The sequence below is a fragment of the Podarcis melisellensis genome, assembly GCF_964234715.1.
Source record: "Podarcis melisellensis genome assembly, chromosome: 1".
Lineage (NCBI taxonomy): Eukaryota > Metazoa > Chordata > Lepidosauria > Squamata > Lacertidae > Podarcis > Podarcis melisellensis.
The window spans coordinates 106250705-106272880 of record NC_138528.1 but is presented as its reverse complement, the minus strand read 5'-3'; the positions used below and the strand labels follow the sequence as shown (position 1 = coordinate 106272880).

Below are 22176 nucleotides of genomic sequence, written 5' to 3'. Positions count from 1 at the left end.
ATTGGCAATTAGAACTTAATTGCTGCTTCATCAGGAGGGGTGGGGAAGCAGGGATAACATAGTCAGAGCATTATCAGAAATCCAGGTGAAATGTAGCCAGTATTGCAATTGTGATAGTGCTTTAATGCTCAGATAAATACAAATGGTAGCTATGAGTTTTTAGAATTCAAGCTTGTGTATGTATATCAATAGATGCCTAGCACCATCTTATCCTTTCTAGGGATCACTACCTGAGTGTTGTAACATGGGTGACCAATGAGAGACTCTGTCTGCAGTGGCTCAAAAGAATTCAAAATTTTTCAGTTCTTGGAATCTGTGACTACACAACTGGAGCATGGCAATGTCCACAGGTATGAAAGGGTAGGTTGGGGGTCAACTTTCCGAAGGAAGCCATTGGGAAAAGAAAATCCTGTCACTATTTACATTAGAGTAAGGGAGGGGCGGGACGCGGGTGGCACTGTGGATAAAACCTCAGTGCCTAGGACTTGCCGATCGTATGGTCGGCGGTTCGAATCCCCGCGGCGGGGTGAGCTCCCATCTTTTGGTCCCAGCTCCTGCTCACCTAGCAGTTCAAAAGCACCCCTAAGTGCAAGTAGATAAATAGGTACCACTTTATAGTGGGAAGGTAAACGGCGTTTCCGTGTGCTGCGCTGGTGCTGGCTCGCCAGAGCAGCTTCATCACACTGGCCACATGACCTGGAAGTGTCTGCGGACAGCGCTGGCTCCGGCCTCTTAAGTGAGATGAGCGCACAACCCTAGAGTCGGACACGACTCGCCCATATGGGCAGGGGTCCCGTTAAGGGAGGGGTAAGAAGGGTATTGCTTGATAGGCACCTGTTATAATGGTGGATATCTCTTTCTCTTCCCCTTTCAGGACAAACAGCGTCACTTTGAGAGTAAAACTGGCTGGATTGGCAGAGTAAGTACTATATTTCTGGGAGCCAAACTACATGCTACACTGCAGCCATGTGCAACGATATCTCCAAGGGTCCTTTTCCATTGCAAAGCATAGTTAAGAAGGTGCTTTTTGCAGTGAGGCAAAGGGAAAAGGGAAACTTTCCCCAGCTTTTTTGTCCCCTGGTGGAGTCTCAAGGCCCATATTTATACCTTAAACATGGGTCCATAACACTAGTGGAGCTAATAGCAAATGAGAACATAGATGTTCCAGATGGAAGGACAACTTTGTCTTCTGCTACTTCATGTCATGCAGTCTAATAATCAATTGCATACTACATCTATAGGAAGACTGGTCCATTCCACCTCCGCCCCCCATTCCAAGTTTCTTCAAGATTTTCATTTTTTAAAAATCCTTCCTAAAGGTTTATCATTTGCATTGGTCTACAAGGACTTGAGGGACGTGGGTGACACTGTGGGTTAAACCACAGAGCCTAGGCCAATCAGAAGGTCGGCGGTTCGAATCCCCACGACGGGGTGAGCTCCCGTTGCTCGGTCTCTGCTCCTGCCAACCTAGCAGTTCAAATGCACGTCAAAGTGCAAGTAGATAAATAGGTACCACTCCGGCGGGAAGGTAAATGGCGTTTCTGTGTGCTGCTCTGGTTCGCCAGAAGCAGCTTAGTCATGTTGGCCACATGACCCAGAAGCTGTACACCGGCTCCCTCAGCCAATAAAGCGAGATGAGCACCGCAACCCCAGAGTCTGTCACAACTGGACCTAATGGTCAGGGGTCCCTTTACCTTTACAATGACTGGAAGGTGAAGCTTAGAAGTAGGAAAGAGGTGGCCCTCCAGATGCTGCCAGACTCCCAACCCTATACATATCTCCTCAAATGTATTTCCAGTAGATTTAATGAGACTTACTCCCAGATAACTACAGAGCCTAGGACTTGCTGATCAGAAGGTCGGAGGTTCGAATCCCCGTCATGGGGTGAGCTCCCATTGCTCGGTCCCTACTCCTGCCAACCTAGCAGTTCGAAAGCACGTCAAAGTGCAAGTAGATAAATAGGTACCGCTCCAGCGGGAAGGTAAATGGCGTTTCTGTGCGCTGCTCTGGTTCGCCAGAAGCAGCTTCGTCATGCTGGCCACATGACCCAGAAGCTGTACGCTGGCTCCCTTGGCCAATAAAGCGAGATGAGTGCCGCAACCCCAGAGTCGGTCACGACTGGACCTAATGGTCAGGGGTCTCTTTACCTTTACTTACTCCCAGATAAGTGTAAATGGGATTGCATCACTTTTCCTAACGGTGGAAAACGGAATAATAACCCTTCAGGTGCGCAGTTAGACAAGACCATTGGGAGACACCCATTCCAAATAATTGAGACAACAACACTTTAAATGATATTGCCACTATTTTTCTATCGTGAGGCCACATTTATGGCCTTATGTGCCCAACTTCTCTTTTTTTTGGGGGGGGGGGAATTGAGGCTGATAAGAGTATAAAATGCATGTGATATTTCAAGCTTTCCCATGCATATTTACAATTTTTAAATTCCTCCCGTCCCCTCCCCCCTGGCAAAAAAAAGAGCTTTCAAGAAACAAAGTGAGGAAGGAGACAGCAGGGATAAAAAAAATCTACCCTACAAAGATGGGAGATAATCCCACCTGCTGTCAAACTTGATCAGGAAGACCTTACAGCTAACACATTTTGCTTCTACATCGTAAAGTATCAGTAAGTAAAGTGATGAGCAGACTGCATATGTGGCGAACAGTTATGCAAAAGGAAGGTGGAAAAAAACGAGCGTGAGTGCAATATAAACTAGAAAGGAGGGAGGATAATTGATTCCCCCCCCCCCCATTGTTGGATAATGTCCTTCTGCACTCCAGCTGACAGAATTTCATCAGTGAAGCACAGTTACATTTCACTATGATATTTCAAAGGTTGCTTTCATGTCACAGGGGTGGGCAACTGTTTCTAGCTGGCAGACCCATCAACCCTTGCAAGCCATTTCAAAATCAATGCACACTGGTAAAGCACAGCACTCAGCAGGCACCAGCTGACCAGTGGCACTTGCCAAGTTGCAACAGGGCTTTGCAGGTGCAGCCTATTGGCTAATTAGCAAGCCTTGCTTTCATTCATTCATTTAAAAAACCTTCAGTTATATAGATTCTCCACCAATGACTTTGCATAATACCTTTGAATGTACAGCTATGGATAACAACAAGATTTATTACAGGAATGTTGTGGAGGCTGCTTAGAAATAATGGGAAACCTTGGACAGCTACGCCAATGAATATTTTCCTTAGAGCAAATAAGGGGAACTTCCAGATGTTGCTGGACTTGATCGGCTCCAGCTGATACAGTCAATATTTGGGGATGATAGAAGCTGTCATATGACAGCATCTGATTGGCTACAGGTTCTGCATCCCTGCCTTAGAGGTTGCCATGTTATTGAATGCCACTTGCTGCTGTATGTTATTGAATGCCACTTGCTGCTGTATGGATCTGCTTTTGGAACCTAGAAATGCAGCTGCCAACATTCTTTGGAATGTACATAACTTGCTTCTTAGGAGGACTATACTGAATGGTGGTGCTGCATTCTGTTTGTTCAAGTCAGGGCACTTGATTTTCACTGATCCCGTCTACCTTGTGGACTTCTCTTTACCATATCCTGCTCTGGAGCATCAACTTGTTCCTCAGCAGCAATTTTTCAGAGGGGAGGGGAGGATGCTGGCTTAAGCAGCTTACTAGCAGAGATCAGTGATAACTTGGTTCCCTGACTTGCAAGAATTAAAGTTATTCCTACTGAGGTAAAGACACACTGGATGCAACCTGGAGTGATTTTGGATAATAAAATACGTTAGCAAAGGGAAAGTTGTGTTTGCATTGATTTATGAATAGGGTCTTTTTGCTTTCATATTGAAAACAGGATGTTTCGCCATAAAAAAGATCTAGTCATTTTACTGAACTAGCAACGAAACTTGCTGATGTTACTACTTTTAATATTTCATCCATTTGCATTCCTTTTTGTCACAGCACATTATAGACTAATATTTTGTCAATTTTAGCAGTGTGTGTGGACATAAATATTAGGTGCCAATTGTGTAATACAGTTAAATAAGCTCTCTGGTAGATGGGAGTGCACTGTAAAGAAGTAATCACTTGTTTACCAGAACTAAAGCAATTATCTCTAGTAGTTTTTGATAAATGATTCCTTATTAAATAATTTGTGCACACATGAACAATGCTATAGCCAGCAGACACTTTGGGAGCATTGAAATAAATAGAAGTCATAAACAGAAGTATAAGGGGCTACCTTTGAAGGTGACCCGGAAACTGCAATTAATCCAGAATGCGGCAGCTAGACTGGTGACTGGGAGTGGCCGCCGGGACCACATAACACCGGTTCTGAGAGATCTGCACTGGCTCCCAGTACGTTTCCGAGCACGATTCAAAGTGTTGGTGCTGACCTTTAAAGCCCTAAACGGCCTCGGTCCTGTATACCTGAAGGAGCGTCTCCACCCCCATCGTTCAGCCCGGACACTGAGATCCAGTGCCGAGGGCCTTCTGGCGGTTCCGTCATTGCGAGAAGTGAGGCTACAGGGAACCAGACAGAGGGCCTTCTCGGTAGTGGCGCCCGCCCTGTGGAACGCCCTCCCATCAGATGTCAAAGAGATAAAGAATTACCTGACATTCAGAAAACATCTTAAGGCAGCCCTGTTTAGGGAAGTTTTTAATATGTAATGCTGTACTGTTTTTAACACTGATTGGGAGCCGCCCAGAGTGGCTGGGGAAACTCAGCCAGATGGGCGGGGTATAAATAATAAATTATTATTATTATTATTATTATTATTATTATTATAATTTGCCTGTTCAACTCAATGCAAGATAGTACTATTTATTTGCAATTACTCCCCTGCCAGGACAGCCTCCTTCATCTAGAACACAGCATTTCAATAAGATGATAAATCTAATTGCATAAGGCTCATTATGAAATATCTAGGGATAATATTGCTGCCAAAATAGGTCTTGTTTGAGAGGGTGAAGCCAGATTATAAATCATAACTCACTTAAAATTTTAGCCATGATATATAAATCCGTTTTTGTTCTGTTGACTCTTTAAGACACTAGCTATATTATCCCCCTTGAAGAATGAAAACAGATTCTTCCATCATGAACTGCAAAAACGTTGCAGTGTTTGCATTTTCCAGAAATCCTTGATCACTAGTCAATTAATAATAATAATAATAATAATAATAATAATAATAATAATAATAATAATACTTTTATTATTTATACCCCACCCATCTGGCTAGATTTTCCCAGCCACTCTGGGAGGCTCTCAACAGAACACTAAAAGCAGAATAAAACTTCAAACATTAAAAACTTTCCTAAACAGGGCTGCCTTCGGATGTATTCTGAACATCGGATAGTTGTTTATTTCCTTGACATCTGATGGGAGGGCACTGCACAGGGCAGGCGCCACTACCAAGAAGGCCCTCTGCCTGATTCCCTGTAACCTCACTTCTTGCAGTGAGGGAACCAACAGAAGGCCCTCGGAGCTGGACCTCAGTTGAACGATGGGGGTGGAGACGCTCCTTCAGGTATACTGGGCCGAGGCTGTTTAGGGCATTAAAGGTCAGCACCAACACTTAATTGTGTTCAGAAACGTAGTGGGAACCAATGTAGGTCTTTAATGAAGCTGAATATTTAAAGGATTCCCAAAGCTTATATTATTTAATTTATTTATTTCTCCTTTTCTTAAAAAAAAGAAAAGTGTCCCAAAGCAACTTACAAAATGATATAAACATTAAAGGCATTTAAAAAAAACAAAAACCTCCTTTATCTACTGTAAACTTTTTGTTGTTGGTTTCCCCAGTTTCAACCTTCTGAGCCTTACTTTGCACCTGACGGTGATAGCTACTACAAAATCATCAGCAACACAGATGGCTATAAGCATATCCACCACATTGGTATCAATAGCACAGGGGTAAGTAACAGATACATAAATAAATCATTGTGGATTTAGGTTATTGTATCATGTAATTCCATTTTTATCTACCCTTTTTATATGTTAGGAAATGAAGCCCATTACATCTGGAAATTGGGAAGTAATCAGCATAGCTGCTTTAATGAATAACTTCATGTGAGTATTCATCAAACTTAGTTTTAACTTTAGTGGAGAAAGGGAGGATAATGTTTTAAAAAGCCTATTATGGTTCCTTAGTATCTGCTGTAGAGATGTCTCTTATTTAGAAGCAGAAATTGCCTCTGCATTTATTTATCTGCAACATTTGCATGCAGCCCTATAACAATATTGGCGGTTTCCAGTAAAGAAGAAAATAACTACAAATACAAATAGCACATGAAATTATAAAGCTAAAAGCAAAAATGGAACAAAACCCCATGGTACCCCTGAAGTTTACACAAAGATTTAAAAACAGGCCAACATCAGTTATTTTAAAAGGCCTGCATGGAAAGAAAAGTCTTAACCGTTTACTCCTCTAAGTTTAAAACTTCAAATATCAAAACAGTAGTTTTGTCCTGCAAAGTTAGTGAGAAAAGATGAAAAGTTCCTATGAGGAAGGGGTACCAAGTAGTATAAGGATTTTGTGCAAGAATCCCTTTTCTAGCTTGTACCATCCTTTTTTTAAAAAAAAATTAATTCAAAATTAAAACAAAACATATTATCCAGAAACTTATCATCCTTATTCCCACCCCCCATTTTTGCTCCCTCCCACACAAAACCCACCCACCCCCACCCCCCAGCTTCACTCAGTTCCAGTCTTTCATTTCTCTAAGAATTCTGTTTTCTGCATGTTACACAGTTGTATAGATCCTCAAACTATTTAGCTGATTATCATCAATAAAAAGTTTGTGAAAGTTTATTCAAAGCCAGCCAAGATGTCCAGTTCGCTTTGTTGCATCTTCAAATACTTTGTAAAGGGTTCCCATTCATCTTTAAAGTCACAGTTATCCTTGTCCCATAGCTTATATGTCAATTTTGCCAGTTCTGTATAGTCCATCAATTTAGCCTGTACCATCCAAACTAATTCTGCATGCCCCAAGTCTTCCCATTTAGATTAGCAGGAGTCATCTTGGAAACTAACTCAGGTGCCTAGCAGATTATGTCTGTCAGGTAGGCTGAGCGTGGATGTCCCTTGATTTTTTTGTGTCATTTCTAAGCCCTCCAGCCAGATGTAGCTAAAGTGAGGGACATGTTAAATTGACTGCAATTGACTTAAGCACATTGATTTCAGTGAGGTTTAAGTACCACGAACCTTTATTGAAATTGGAACTTTTGTGTTGAATCAAGTTCATCTAAGCTTAGTATTATGCTGGAACGTGGATCACTGAATGTTACGAAGACCCAATGCTTAACATAGCATTTCTCTCTCTTTTGGAAGTGCCCTATTGGCTCACAGACTCCTTTCTCCATCCACTATACTTCCTATGCAAAATTGTCCGCCCACCCCAGCTTCCTTTTTTATTTTTTTAGCATTCACTATCGTTCAACTAGAAAGCTAGAAATAATACAACAGACAAAGCCAATCAAGTGCAGTACTTTTAAAATTCCTAATGTGTTTCACTGATCAGCTTCTGGAGGAATTTGTTCAATACTATTCAGACGTGCATAAAAAAGTTAAGTCGAGTTGGACAAATTCCCCTGATGGAGATCAGTGAGTGCTGGAAATTACTTAAGTAAGTCGTGCAGTTTTGTTTTTGTTTTGTCTGCTGCATTTTTTATGGGATCTGGTGCAGTCCTTTCTTTTTTTTCCAGGTTAGCATTACCTTAGCAATGATAAAAACAAACTTTGCCAATGCAAGTTAGTCTTACACCATTGCTATGGTAAGGTATTATATGTAGGTTGATTTTATAGCTGTCTTTTGTATCTTGTACATTTGAATAATTTCATATTTTGTGTGTCACCTCAGGCAATTTTTAAAATTGGAATGGTGATTTCACAATTTATTGATCAACCAGTTGGTAACTTGTTTGCTTGTTTCACAGATACTTTATCAGTAATGAATTTGAAAATACGCCAGGAGGAAGACATCTGTATAAGTAAGATTCCACTTCGCCACATTTTTATTGTAACCCAATATGATATTTTTTTCTTTTAAGACAATATCATATTTTTAGTTTTTAAAAGTTATTTTTAGCATTAAACCAAGATAGCTTGTTTTGTCTTGATATTTTTGAAGCTGTGATAATGATCTGAGAATGTTTTGAAGTTTACTCCATCTGCTCTACAGAAGATGATAAGTTAAAGAGCTTGGGATATACACAGAAGGCTGTTAACGACCAAGGCCTGGTAATGCTCAGAATGGGGTATTTTATGATCCTTTGGTCTGGTCAGTCAGTGGGTTTGATCTAGAAATACCCCAAAAGTGGAAGATTTCATGCAACATATACTTGATGCAAGCATGGATCCTCAGACTCTGTGCAATATTTTGTGTGAAGCTTTGTTGCAGTAATGGAAAGCTGATGCTGGATTTCAGTTCCCTTTTCTCATAGAACAATCTGACAGTACATCAGAAAAAGCCCACCCCATCACCTGTGCAAAGAGGCCTTCCACTCACGGAAGAGCACCTCTGAACACAACCCTATATTTCTTGATCGCCAAATAGGGTTCGTCTTTGGAATGTGTTCTATTATAAATGTAACAGCATATGGTGCCAAGATTTGATGGACTTTGCATAATGGGAAATTGCATGGCTGTTTTTGCTTCGTTTTGCTGGGTGTGTAGGATCTGAGTGATGAGGTTTAACACGACACAGTCATAGGTTAGCTAGCTAAATATGTGCTGTAATGAACTGCTAGCAGGTGGGTGCATGGCTATCTTAGAAATCCACATTTTCCATGTAGTAATGGAGCGATCTTCAATGGGAAGAAGGTTGCCGTAGCTCTCAAATGATTCATCAAAGGAATAAAAAGTATGTTTACTGTGATACAGATGGTACAACATGGAGGAATTTGGAACACCATGGAGACAGAAAGTTCTTCATGCAGCTGAAAATAATGTAGCAAAACTTTGAAAGAAAAGCATGCAAAAAGAGAGAAGCATGCAAGAGAGAACCCAAAATTATTCAATGTGAAGGAAGCCAGCTAGCTTGCAGGGTCCCACTCTTTGGCACCAGGAGGCAGTCTCCTTGTTTTCTTCTGGATATACACAGAAGGCTGTTAACAACCAAGGCCTGGTGATTCTTCTGGAGGAAGCAGCTCCTTACTGTAGGACCAAAGGCTGGGAACCAATCCTGGGAGATCCCATGCCCACCATGGGTGTGAACCTTTCCTGCCCTGGATGTTGGACTTCCAGAAATGTTGTGGTTGTTGTTGTGTCGTTTAGTTGTATCCGACTCTTCGTGACCCCATGGACCAGAGCACGCCAGGCACTTCTGTCTTCCACTGCCTCCCGCAGTTTGGTCAGACTCATGTTTGTAGCTTCAAAGACACTATCCAACCATCTCGTCCTCTGTCATCCCCTTCTCCTTGTGCCCTCCATCTTTCCCAGCATCAGGGTCTTTTCCAGGGAGTCTTCTCTTCTCATGAGGTGGCCAAAGTATTGGAGCCTCAGCTTCACGATCTGTCCTTCCAGTGAGCACTCAGGGCTGATTTCCTTAAGAATGGATCGGTTTGTTCTTCTTGCAGTCCATGGGACTCTCAAGAGTCTCCTCCAGCACCATAATTCAAAAATTCCGGAAATAAATTCTTGCTATTTTATGTATCCTCGTGGTGCTGGCCTGGGCTTTCTGTGTTTGGCATAGGTCATCCTGTGCCTTTGCTGTCTCCTGATTGATAAGCAAGGAGAAGGACAATCTGCTGGCAAGGGAGGAGGCAATTTGCATCTCAATCAAGGCACCGGGCAGAAAGGCTTAACCTCCTCAGCACATTTCAGCACTGTGTGTGTGTGTTTGCTGTACCCCCCCCAAAAAAAAACCTCAGTAGGTATTGGAAGGGGCATAAAAATTTGCTTTAGGGAACCAGATCCATCCCATGGAGATTAGCCACTCCTGTTAGAATGGAACAGTTGTGCTACAGTAGTTAATTCTTACTTTAATATCCAGTTTAAAACAGGACAGAATAGAAAGTGTTGCCAGTTGTGCAACCTTTTAAAATGAAATAGATTTAATCCAAGCCAATTTGGATGGAGTTCTTCATAATTGCGATTTAATGAAACTAACTTCAGGTTAATCTGTTTTTATCTTTTTTGCAGAATAGCATTAAATGATTTAAAAAAAACATGCATTAGCTGTTATCTAAACAAAGAAAGATGTCAGTATCATTCAGCATCCTTCAGCACAAATGCAAGATACTATACCCTGAATTGCCATGGTGAGTACAGCCTGCCCCTTCTGATATAAGTGTGATATAAGTGGGAATTGTAGTCTCAAAACATCTGGAGGGCCGAGTTTGAGGAAGCCTGATTTATATTAATCATAAGAAGAAAAAGCAAATTGGTTGTTCTTTAGCCTTAATAGAAGGAAGAAAAACATTCAGCTAGACATATAGCAACAAAAAAAAGGACAGAGCTCTTGCACCTGTTTGACAGTAGAACAGACTTCCACGAGAAGTCATAGAATCACAGAATTGTAGAGTTGGAAGGGGTCAAAGGGGTCATCTAGTCCAACCCCCTTCCGTGCAGGAATCTTTTGCCCAATGTGGGGCTTCGATCCACAACCCTGAGCTGAAGAGTCTCATGCTCTACCTACTGATCTGTCGGTGGGCTTGCCTTCCTTGGAGGTTTTCAAGCAGAAGTCGGATGGCCATCTGTCATGTGTGATCTAGTTGAGATTCCTGCATTGCAGGGAGATGGGACTAGATTACCCTCAGGGTCCCTTCCAATGCAATGATTCCATGGTTCTATGAATAATTGTGTAGGAGCCTTATCATTTTTTTTTTTGCATCTGGTTACCCTAGCTCAGTTTTGTTATACTGATAGAATTGTCATGAATTTATTTAACTAGCTGTACAGTGTTACCCCCAACACACACCTCCACACATATTCTCAAAGCAAATGCTGCATATTTCCCAGGATTCAACCTACAACACATTTCGCTGGCTAATGTGTGCACCTTGGACATCATTTCTAAAAAAGTGCTGAGCGATGAGAAGAGCTACCCAGTGAAGTGTTGTTTCTTCTCCTGCTGCCTAGAATAAAAAAAAGGAAAAAAAGATCGAGATACAAATTTTGGGAAGCAGAAAAAAGGCTGAAGGGAAATTGTTGCCTTGAAACTTCAGGCAGAAAGTCCTGGAAAAAGTATTGAGGCAAAGTTTCCCTCACTCTCTCTATCTTTTCCCCCAGACCAGGCCCCTGCCTGAACAAAGGGTTTGACTTAAGTTGTGTGCAACTCTCAATTAATGCCTTGATTTAAAAGAATGGAAAATAACTTGAATTTTAAACACTGTTCATAACAGGTCCTGGTGTGCCATCTTTCAACTTGCTCAACAGCAGTACAGATGCAGGTACTTTTCTGTTTTGTTTTAGACACCTGCAAATGCATAGAAATCTGTGGATGTTTACCATCTGCTGGTAGAATGAGTTGGGCTGCAATCCTATGCATACTTCTCTGGGGTTAATCAAACATAATGGTCTTGCTTTTGAGTACAGAAGCGGAAAACAAAGTCAGTGGGACCAGTAACATTGAATTGGAGGCAATCACTGTAGTTGAGTAGATATAGCAATACAGCAGTAGTGCATAAGAACATGTTCAATGCAGAGCCTGCTTGCATGGTGGGGTAGAGCTGCAATGCTAGCTTCCTGGCCGTGGTGTCATAGCTGCTTACCCCAAACGGAACAGGGGGAGGGATGAGGCAATGTTGAGGCTGAGGCTCTGCAAGCCCACAAGCCCACTGGCAGAGCCAGCCTGATTCTCCTGCCTGTGTGGCTGCATGCTCCTTGCCTCTCCCTCTCTCCACCCTGGTAGGCAGTGGCAACACCACTGCCAAGAAGCTGGCATTGTAGCTCCACCCCACTGGGCAAGCTGCTTCTATTGACATGGACTCATACTACAACATATGGGGAGCAGGCTCACATGGTAGTGGGGAAAACAAAACTACTAACAGGGAACCTTTGCAGGGATGGGTGTTGCAGGATGGGTGGGACCAGAGGCAAAAGTGGGTGGAGCAATAGAGGTGACATGCATTCAGCCACATATAAATCAGATGTTTCTGCTCTCTCACAGATCTTTCCATTCTGCATTCAGGCAGGAAATAGTCATCATAACAGCAAAACACACTAGAGGCCAGGCAAAAGCACTTGGAGGACCTGAAGTCCTACAGCACCAGTGCAGTCTGTGGCCTAGGGAGGAGGCATGGCGTAGGGAGAATCCCAGGGGCTGCATAGAGAGCTCCATAGGCGTACATATGGCACCAAGATCTGAGGTTCTCTAGCCCGTGATTTAATCCAATGCATATTGGTTTGGAAGTTTGTTGGGATTTTTTCCTCAAGGAACTCTCATTAGGACTGCATTCTTAGAGGTGTAAATCTAGTGATATAATATGATTTGGGGTGGGGTGGGGTCACAGGAGGAAGTGCCCAACTTGGCAACTTTCCTTTTGATGGCCTATTGGTGGCATAACCAAAAGCCAAGGATTGAGGAAGGAAACTGGTAGACTGATAAACCCCTTTTTAGTGTAGCTCATGTGAGGAACTCCTATGCATTTGGGTGCTGGAATGGACTGACTAAATAATATATATCACATACTGGCACAGAGACTAAATCTCTGAAAGCAGTTAACAAAGTGGACAGGGAGAAGTGACTGTGGGGAAAATCCCTTTATGTGTGAACTGACCAGATGGGATGGTTGCCAGTTAGACTCCTATTTGTGAGTCTGTTCCTTAGATCTTGAATGCTCTAGGAATGGGGAAGGAATGGGATCATATTGGTAGGAAGGAGTTCAGATCGTTCTTTGTGTTGCTATTTCCTCTGTTCCTGGTTCCGCACTTTATTGTACTGCTTTCCAGGTTGTAGAACTTTGGATTTAAAAAAGTATTATTTGTCTATATGTAAACTCATCTCCCATATTCATCTGTTTTGTGTGTAGTTATTAAATACCTGGAAAACAACACTGAATTTGATAATATGCAGAAGGATGTCCAGATGCCCTCTAAAATACTAAAGAACATCACATTGCATGGAGAAAGTAAGTTACCAGTTGTAACCAGTTGTGGGGTTTTTTGTGTTTTTTTTACTTCTTCAGTTTTATCATGAAATAGATGTGCATTCAGAATTTTGGAGGTCCTGATTTTGCAGTCAGTCACTTTTGCATTTAATGCTCAGTGCTGTTTTTTGAAGAGACGGAACTAGGGTGGGAGTTTGAATTTAAAGCCAAATCTCTCAAATTTGTACTTTCTGAAGCAATATGAGAACCAAAACAGCCTTCCTTTGAAATTTGCACTTATCTGAATTTTGTGGTGAAGTCCTTCAACATTTACAAAAGTGCATATATTACGGTTGCATAAAAATGAATACATTAGTGAAAACAACATAAAGACGTACATTATATTAACAACATTTGCTTGCAAAAATGTGTACGTTAGTCAAAATTGCATACAAAAATGTGTTGATTAGGAAAAATTCACAGTAGAATGTATGCTCAATTTTACCTTGTCCTTCTTTATCTTACTGCTACCACCTCTCCAGGGTAGAAGCTAATGGGTAAGATAAATTTCTTTGATTTCCTACACAAGTCCAAACATTTGAGCTCAGCGTGTTTTCAGTTACAGTAACTTTCCAGTAGAAAGATAGCCAAGGATCCTATTTAGAGAAAAAATGTTGCTCTCTCCTAGATTTCAGACCACATAAAATTACTACAAAGGAGCATTTCTATGTTTCTGAACAAATAAATTGTTCTGCATTGAAAATGACTATTTTTATTCCTTTTGCTTAAAAAAAGGGGGGAGGTGACTGTTTCATCTGTCTTTATAACTTCTCCAACTATCCCCCACACTCTAAAAATGCAGAGTTCAATTACATCTTGGCAATATAAAACAAAAACTCCTTATATCTTGAGTATATTTCCCCATACCCCCACCTCCACTGAAATCTCTTTAAAAAGTATTGTTTTTAATTTATACCAGAATTTATATCCTGCTATCACCTCCAGGAGGAGTCACACAGTAATGCTAACAAAACATAAAAATAAAAACAACAGTAATCCCATCGTTTTAAGCAATTACCTCAAACAACCCAGGAATAAAAGCATTTTTAAAAAGGAGGAAACTTGAAGGGCAAAGCTGACAACAAATAAATTTATCAGCAGCCCAGTGCTGAATGGAAGTTTTTAGGTTGTTTTTGATGGCAATCCTACATCTACCAAGCCAAGCACATGACATTTGTCCAATCAAGGTGTATTTTGGTCACGTCTGAGCATACTAGAAATTTGTAAATGGCTTTGGCCTAGTATACCCGAAGGAGCATCTCTACCCCCATTGTTCAGCCCGGACACTGAGGTCCAGCTCTGAGGGCCTTCTGGCGGTTCCCTCATTGCTAGAAGCGAGGTTACAGGGAACCAGAGAGAGGGCCTTCTCGGTAGTGGCGCCCGCCCTGTGGAACGACCTCCCATGAGATGTCAAGGAGATAAACAACTATCTGACTTTTAGAAGACATTTGAAGGCAGCCCTGTTTAGGGAAGTTTTTAATGTTTGAAGTTTTATTCTGTTTTTAATGTTATGTTGAAAGCCACCCAGAGTGGCTGGGGAAACCCAGCCAGATGGGCAGGGTATAATTAATTTATTATTATTATTATTATTATTATTATTATTATTATTATTATTATTATTATTATTTACAATGCTTTTCAAGTTGTTATATCACCTAAGCATAACTTGAAGCTTATCTTCTTGTTACATGCCCAGTCATGATTTTCCAGGGTGGGGATGGATTTGTGTTGTGACAGACAGAAACTTTCTCCATACAGTCTCTTAGTCTACACATGATCCCTTTCTGCAACACCCATGCATAGTATCAATTCAGTAGCTTGCACAACTCCCCTCCCCCAAATTGAATTCAGTAAATTTCCTTCTGAGTAGACATGGGTAGGACTGCAACTTTAATAATCTTTTTGGGGGGTTTTAAATTGGGTTAGTGTTTTTGGTTTGATTTAATATGTTGTGGTCTTGTTTGTGAACCGCCATGAGACCTCCGGGTATAGGGCGGTGTATAAATTTAATAAATAATAATAATGCTATTTAAAATATGTGTTAAATAAAACAGCACCTACTTCAAATGTTCTATTGAACATGTCCTGGGCTGTGATAGGTTTCCTTTCCCAATACAGTAAAACTCCAATCTTTTTCATAAGAAGGAAGAGTCATGCCAAAGACATCTACGCCTGTGGAGATTATGCTACTTTTTCATTTTGGAAAATTTCAAACTTTCTATGGTCTGAGGAAAGATGCTAATGATTGCATAATTGTGTTGTGCAGGTGTCCCATAAAAATGTAGGTGAATGAATTACCCTTGATAACTTATTCTATATTGAAGGCATTCCATGCATGCAAATGGCTCTAATGACGAGGTGGCAGAATTTGTGGGCTGTATTCAACGCTACGTTTTACTTAGAGTTGACCCATTGAAATTAAGGAACCTGACTTAGTCATGTTCAATACCACCCTGTGTGTTTACAGGTACCAAAGCATTGGTATAACATATCTTGGGTCAGTTTGACCTGTGTTACAGTTCTTGGAAGTATAAGAATATGAGAAGGCTAGATTTTTCTCATTGTCCCAATAGCCTTGTCAGGATTTTTAGGCATAGGGCTTACACATAACTTTTGATGGATGTCCCTGTTTTAGAATGAAATACAAGTGAAGAACAGTGCTGTAGTAGTTTAGAACACTCTGATTCCCCTCTAACAGAAGAAATGTTAGGGCATTGTCACACAAAATTGGAAACTCACTGCCAAATTAATAGTTTGCTCACTCTGTAGTATTTAAGTACAAGTATGCTTTGCACAAATGCTTATATCTAAGAATGTAGGATTTTGGTTCAAGCCAGAATTGGAACTCACTCTAAACAAGAGTCCACTCTTTTATATAAGTGTATCTTTCAGTTATTAGTTACTTGCCTCAGTGAAATGTTTTCATTCCTGTTTTCAGCATTCTGGTATCAGATGATCTTACCTCCTCACTTTGATTCGTCTTCATCAAAGAAATATCCTCTGCTTATTGATGTGTAAGTTGAAGTACTTGACCATATTATACTTTTATTACTTGTCCAACTGGGTTCTGTATGAAGGTGAAACGAAACATCAAATGTAATTGTCCTTATGATCATCAGCTTGACTTGATATGGTTCAGGGAGGTGAGGAGCTATTTAGTCAGGCCAGTGGAGTTGTTCTTGCTGCTGCCACTAGGTGAGATGGCTAATAAAAAGGTAAAGGACCCTGGACCATTAGGTCCAGTAGTGACCAGCTCTGGGGTTGCGGCACTCATCTCACTTTATTGGCCGAGGGAGCTGGCGTACAGCTTCCAGGTCGTGTGGCCAGCATGACTAAGCCGCTTCTGGCGAACCAGAGCAGTGCATGGAAATGCCGTTTACCTATTTATCTACCGTATTTTTCACTCCATAAGACGCACCTAGTTTTTGGAGAAGGAAAACAAGGAAAAAAATATTCTGAATCTCAGAAGCCAGAACAGCAAGAGGGATCGCTGCGCAGCGAAAGCACCGATCCCTCTTACTGTTCTGGCTTCTGGGATAGCTGCGCAGCCTGCATTCGCTCCATAAGACGCACACACATTTCCCCTTACTTTTTAGGAGGGAAAAAGTGAGTCTTATAGAGCAAAAAATACAGTACTTTCACTTTGACGTGCTTTCGAACTGCTAGGTTGGCAGGAGCAGGGACCGAGCAATGGAAGCTCACCCCGTCGCGGGGATTCGAACTGCCAACCTTCTGATTGGCAAGTCCTAGGCTCTGTGGTTTAATCCACAGTGCCAGTAGATGACTTTTTAGTGAGAAGAGGAGCTAAATAGTTTACTAGCAACCCTTTCAAAGACTATCATATAAACATAAATGCCAATTTTGGCCTTTTAAACAACAACTACCCACCAAATTTTCTTTCATCAAGATTGGGGAAATGCAGAAGAAAATATTTTCTAAATAATCCGAAACAAAAGCAAAAATGGGTTTTCCCCTTCAAACTACAGAAAAGAAATTCATCATGACTGGGAATGTTAAGGTGTGAGCTAAATCTTGTATATCCTGATGTATGTTGATAATATTTCTCTTGAAAACCGCATGCTCTACAGCAAGGGAAGAAAACTTGATCTACGTGCACTCAAATGTCTTTGTAATCAAACACCTAGTTGTTTCTGACGCAGGAATAACTGTTATATGCCTTCCATCAGGCTATTGAGGCTCCTTCAGAGCTTCCACATCTTGGGCAAATGGTGGCTATCTTTGCTTCCTGGCTGTCAGGGAACTGCCATCAGTGCCGGAGGGAGAGAGCAAAAGCCAGAGGGATTCCAGAGAGCGTCCAGGGATCGGGAGAAGCAGCCCATCTTCTGGGGAAGAGAATCAGCATAGCACCAGTGGAGAAGGGGGCAGATGGGGGAAGCGGCAGGCGGTCTCATGACTCCTTGCCTGGAACCAGCGGGGAGAGCACGGGTCCTCCATTGCCCACGCCCTCCTTGCGCAGAAGGCTTTCGTGCAGAGAGAGTAGGAGGAGACTAGGCGTCAAAGAGCTTCTTTGCTGGAAGAAGTTTAAGAAACGCCCACTGACGGATTCTGCCAGCAATTGAGTCAGCCACGGGTGAGTGGCTGTCCGGACAGAAAAGGTTCACTTTGGCAACCCAGCCAGGGAGATAGACACCTGCTTACGCTCGAGCAACCCCTTAGAACCATTACACTGGCTTTTAAATCTATTGGCAGAAGATGTTCTCCCCCCCCCCTTACCATGCAATAAATAAATAAATATATGTATAAATACTGTTGAACATAATCAGAACAAAATATTTGGTTGAGTTCCAAGCAATGAACTCCAGCCTTCCTATTCTTGGGAGAAGATTCCAACTCTCCCTGGTGTCTGCGTGACTGTCAGGCTTACAGATATTAGCATCATATTATTCTTCATGAATAATGTGGGACGCGGGTGGTGCTGTGGGTTAAACCACAGAGCCTAGGACTTGCTGATCAGAAGGTCGGTGGTTCAAATCCCTGTGATGGTGTGAGCTCCTGTTGCTCGGTCCCTGCTCCTGCCAACCTAGCAGTTCGAAAGCACGTCAAAGGGCAAGTAGATAAATAGGTAAGGTAAACGGCGTTTCCGCGTATTGCTCTGGTTTGCCAGAAGCGGCATAGTTATTGGCTCCCTCGGCCAATAAAGCGAGATGAGCGCCGCAACCCCAGAGTCGGTCATGACTGGACCTAATGGTCAGTGGTCCCTTTACTATTCTTCATGAAAAAAAATAAGGCAATGCAAACATTTGTAATGTGAATGAGCATTTTATCCAGCGTAGGTTTTGCATTATAAACCCCATAGCTGCCTCTATGAGACGAAAAAGAAAGAAAGATGGAAGGACTGTGTGAGCCTGCTGCTGTTTTTGCTAAGCTTGCCCTTGTGTCAGCAATATATAGTGCCTACCAATAACAAAGAACAATGAGAAGTAGCCTCAGGTAAGTTCTTAAATGTGACATTCCTAGAAGGTGTCATTGCACTCACTGCTACCATTAGGAAACAAAGTACACAGGAGGTGCTCATTAGCTTTGAGGACAAGAAGTCAGGATTGTGCTGAAAACAGCTGGTTTGTTATTTCTCTTGAGAAGTAGACCTGAGCTTATTAAAATCAATTGAAACATTCTTATTGACATCAAGATATGATCTCTAGGTCAAGCCACTGTGTGCAGTGGAAAAAAACTCTTAACTAGAAAACAATTGCCAACTGATAGTTACTTTTAAAAAAGAATATGTGGACCAGGAAATTGTATTGTATGTTGCACAATTGGTTAAAAAAACAGTCTCCCATACTTACCCTGAAGCTGCAAAGGCAGTCAGAAATATAACAAAGGCACATTCACTGGATCTTGAACATATGTTCTTGGTTGCTTTCTTTCTCCACACATCTCTGCACATATTGATGTATTTGCATTAATTACCCTGCCTCTTCCAATTGTGGATTACATAAAAAATGCTTTTCATAGTACAATGAAAGCAGAAATACCATATTTGCTGAGAATTGAGTCTCTGAGGGAATATACATTAGTTGTAACTGGGTTTTCTGATTCTATTGATTTGCATTTTTTAAAGCTTAATGGTGTTACATAATTATCACTGGAATTATTAATTATTTGCCTACTTAAAATTTCAATGTGCAGTAATGACGAAGACCTTTTGATTTTTAAAAAGTGGTTCTTGTTAAGTAATCTGAAGTCTGTTCTATAGTTTTTTAGGACAACATGTGTAAAGAATAACATGGCGGTGATTTTTAGATGGCTGGCATGTTTTAATTGCAGAAACTTTGGAAAGGTGCATAAAAGCAGATCTAGAACTAGTTAGTACTACTTCAGTACAAGCAAGAATAGTTCTTCCATCTTCTTCTTCAGTGATCACCCGTAGCCGAGTAAGATTGTCTTCCATGACCATGGTTTTAACAGTGAGTCCATAAGCGACTGTGGAGGCCAGTTCTGGATCCACATGTCCCTCCACAGTGGGGACATAGGTTTCTTGGTGGGAGTTGAACACTGACAAACCAAGTAGTTCTTGAAATCTTAAATTCCAGTTGTATTTTCCTGTTTCTTTAGAAATTTAGTAATGCTGAAACAAATATAAAGCAGCTTGCGAAAGCTTACCTGTGACTCTTTTTACAGGTATGCAGGACCCTGTAGTCAGAAGGCAGATTATGCGTACCGGATTAATTGGGCAACATACCTTGCAAGCACAGAGGAGATTATTGTGGCTAGTTTTGATGGCAGGGGAAGTGGCTATCGAGGAGACAAAATCATGCATGCAATATATCGAAGACTTGGAACCTATGAAGTTGAAGATCAGATTGACGCAGCCCGGTAAGCACACCTCAACCCTTTCCTTTTAATGCTGCATGTTTAAGTAATCTTGTTGTGGGAAAGTGACTTTTGTATTTACTTATTATGCTATGCTTTGTTAGTGTTTGTTTGAAATGCATTCCTGTTTCTTAGCTGTAAGCCGCTTTGAGCAAGATTTTGTTTGTGGGAAAGTGGCATAAAAATAAAAGTAATGAATGAAAGAGTGCAAATGTTAGCGAACAAGTAATACAGAAAATAAACTTGGGCAGTAAAGGATTTGTTCCATAGACATACGTACCAAAACTTAAAATTTATGTTTGTAATTTATCTGGGAAGAAGGGGCAATTGGGCTAAAAACTGATAGAGAGCAACTGAGGGGCAGAATAAGTAGTGCTTTTTCTTGAGTCTCTGTGTACCTCATTTATTTATTTTCTGTCTTTTCCTTAGGGCATTTGCTAAATTAAGCTATGTTGATGAGAGCAGAATAGCTATTTGGGGCTGGGTAAGTATTAAAGTTAAACCTCTTTGTAATCACCAATTTAAATGATTAAAGAGATCCTAATGTAATTACGAAAAACATTTACATTTACTGGACCATACTTATCTTGAGAAATAGAAAGTTATTTATGGATGTTTTGAGGCAGCTATGCCCTAATAAGCATTAGCCTGGCGGCAAGTGTCCATTATTTCAACCGTCATTACTTCGAACTTTCATTGAATATATTTATATGCCGCTTTTCATGAAATGTTACAAAGTGGTATACAAAAGGTGATGTAAAATACGTAATCACAAGCAGCTAATAAAAGAACTGTACTATTAGAAAAGTCAACTCATAAGGACACTGGTAATATTGGGGGGGGATATAATACTCCACCCCATCACCATTTTTATCCCATTCCTCCTCCAGAGGGAGCCTAAACAAACATCAGCCATAAATATAACAAATGACAATTCTGCTAAAAATATTGGGTAACAATGCCAGGAAGAATAAGAATGTTGTCAGATTTGTTTAGAAGATGTTAATGGAGAAGACAACCTCACTTTCACTAGGGATTATGTGTGTGTGTGTGTGTGTGTGTGTATAAAATCAGGGTATAAGAATAGCAACGATGGACTCTTGATGTGTTTTAAGCAATAGGATTTATTTTCTCCTAGTCATATGGCGGTTATGTGACCTCCATGGTGCTCGGCTCTGGAAGTGGTGTGTTCAAGTGTGGAATAGCTGTTGCTCCCGTGTCACGATGGCAGTTTTACGGTATGTTCTGTTTCAAAATAAAATGGATAATTCCTCTATAAAGCGTTGCAAAAATCATACTTGCAGCTGCTATATATATCCATAGGTATATTATCTTATTAAATTTGTATACTGCCCTTCATCCGAAGATTTTCATAACAGAAAAATTAAAAGTGCCATGAACTCATGTGAGGGATTAACACAGTGTCTCTGGATCATAATTTCCATTAAAAAAGAATAAAAAAGCAACTTGGAAGTGGAAGAGGAAAATAATCTGCTTAACCTTTAAAAGGCACAAAATCACTTAATATTTGAAATTTTACTATAATGCAAATGTCTGCATTTGCATTCCTCAAAAGTGCCATGTGTTCCAAAGTGTTGCAGGATCATTTCTGAATGTCATAAAATTCATTGGCATTGCTACTAACTTACTTCTACTTACAGTGAGCTCTAAAAAGAGGGGTCATTATATTTAATCCTTGTCTGCTAGGAAATTTGTCACTGCTGATTTAATATGCTATTAGGGGCTGTTGTTTTTTAATTAAAAAAAAAATATCTACCAAAGCAGAGTTGGGAAACTTAATGCCCTGTTGTACCTATGTCTTTAACTCTAGTGTTCAAATTATGGGATAGCCGAAGGGGTTCCATTTCCTTAGCTTTGGGTTTTTTGTTTCTTTTTAGAAATCTAAGGAAGAAGATTTGGCTAAATTTGTTGGGAGATGGGGCTTGTGAGTTTTTTTAAGTGTTCCCTACCTTTCCCCTTAGGGACGCGGGTGGCGCTGTGGGTTAAACCACAGAGCCTATGACTTGCTGATCAGAAGGTTGGCGGTTTGAATCCCCACCATGGAGTGAGCTCCCGTTGCTTAGTCCCTGCTCCTGCCAACCTAGCTGTTTGAAAGCACGTCAAAGTGCAAGTAGATAAATAGGTACCACTCTGGCAGGAAGCTAAACGGCGTTTCTGTGCACTGCTCTGGTTCGCCAGAAGCAGCTTAGTCATGCTGGCCACATGACCCGGAAGCTGTACGCCGACTCCCTCGGCCAGTAAAGCGAGATGAGCGCTGCAAC

General features: G+C 41.1%; 1 protein-coding gene across 1 annotated transcript in view; it reads left to right on the top strand.

Moving 5' to 3' along the window:
* The window catches only part of DPP4 (dipeptidyl peptidase 4), a 48958-nt gene that overhangs the window by 16590 nt on the left and 10192 nt on the right, over positions 1–22176 (top strand). Inside the window, exons 11-22 of the mRNA XM_081928940.1 lie at positions 221–350; positions 875–919; positions 5774–5884; positions 5973–6040; positions 7907–7960; positions 10113–10231; positions 11315–11362; positions 12944–13042; positions 15999–16074; positions 19703–19897; positions 20324–20378; positions 21033–21132. Coding sequence (XP_081785066.1) covers positions 221–350; positions 875–919; positions 5774–5884; positions 5973–6040; positions 7907–7960; positions 10113–10231; positions 11315–11362; positions 12944–13042; positions 15999–16074; positions 19703–19897; positions 20324–20378; positions 21033–21132 — 1100 coding nt within the window. The remainder of the gene's footprint in view (positions 1–220; positions 351–874; positions 920–5773; positions 5885–5972; positions 6041–7906; positions 7961–10112; positions 10232–11314; positions 11363–12943; positions 13043–15998; positions 16075–19702; positions 19898–20323; positions 20379–21032; positions 21133–22176) is intronic.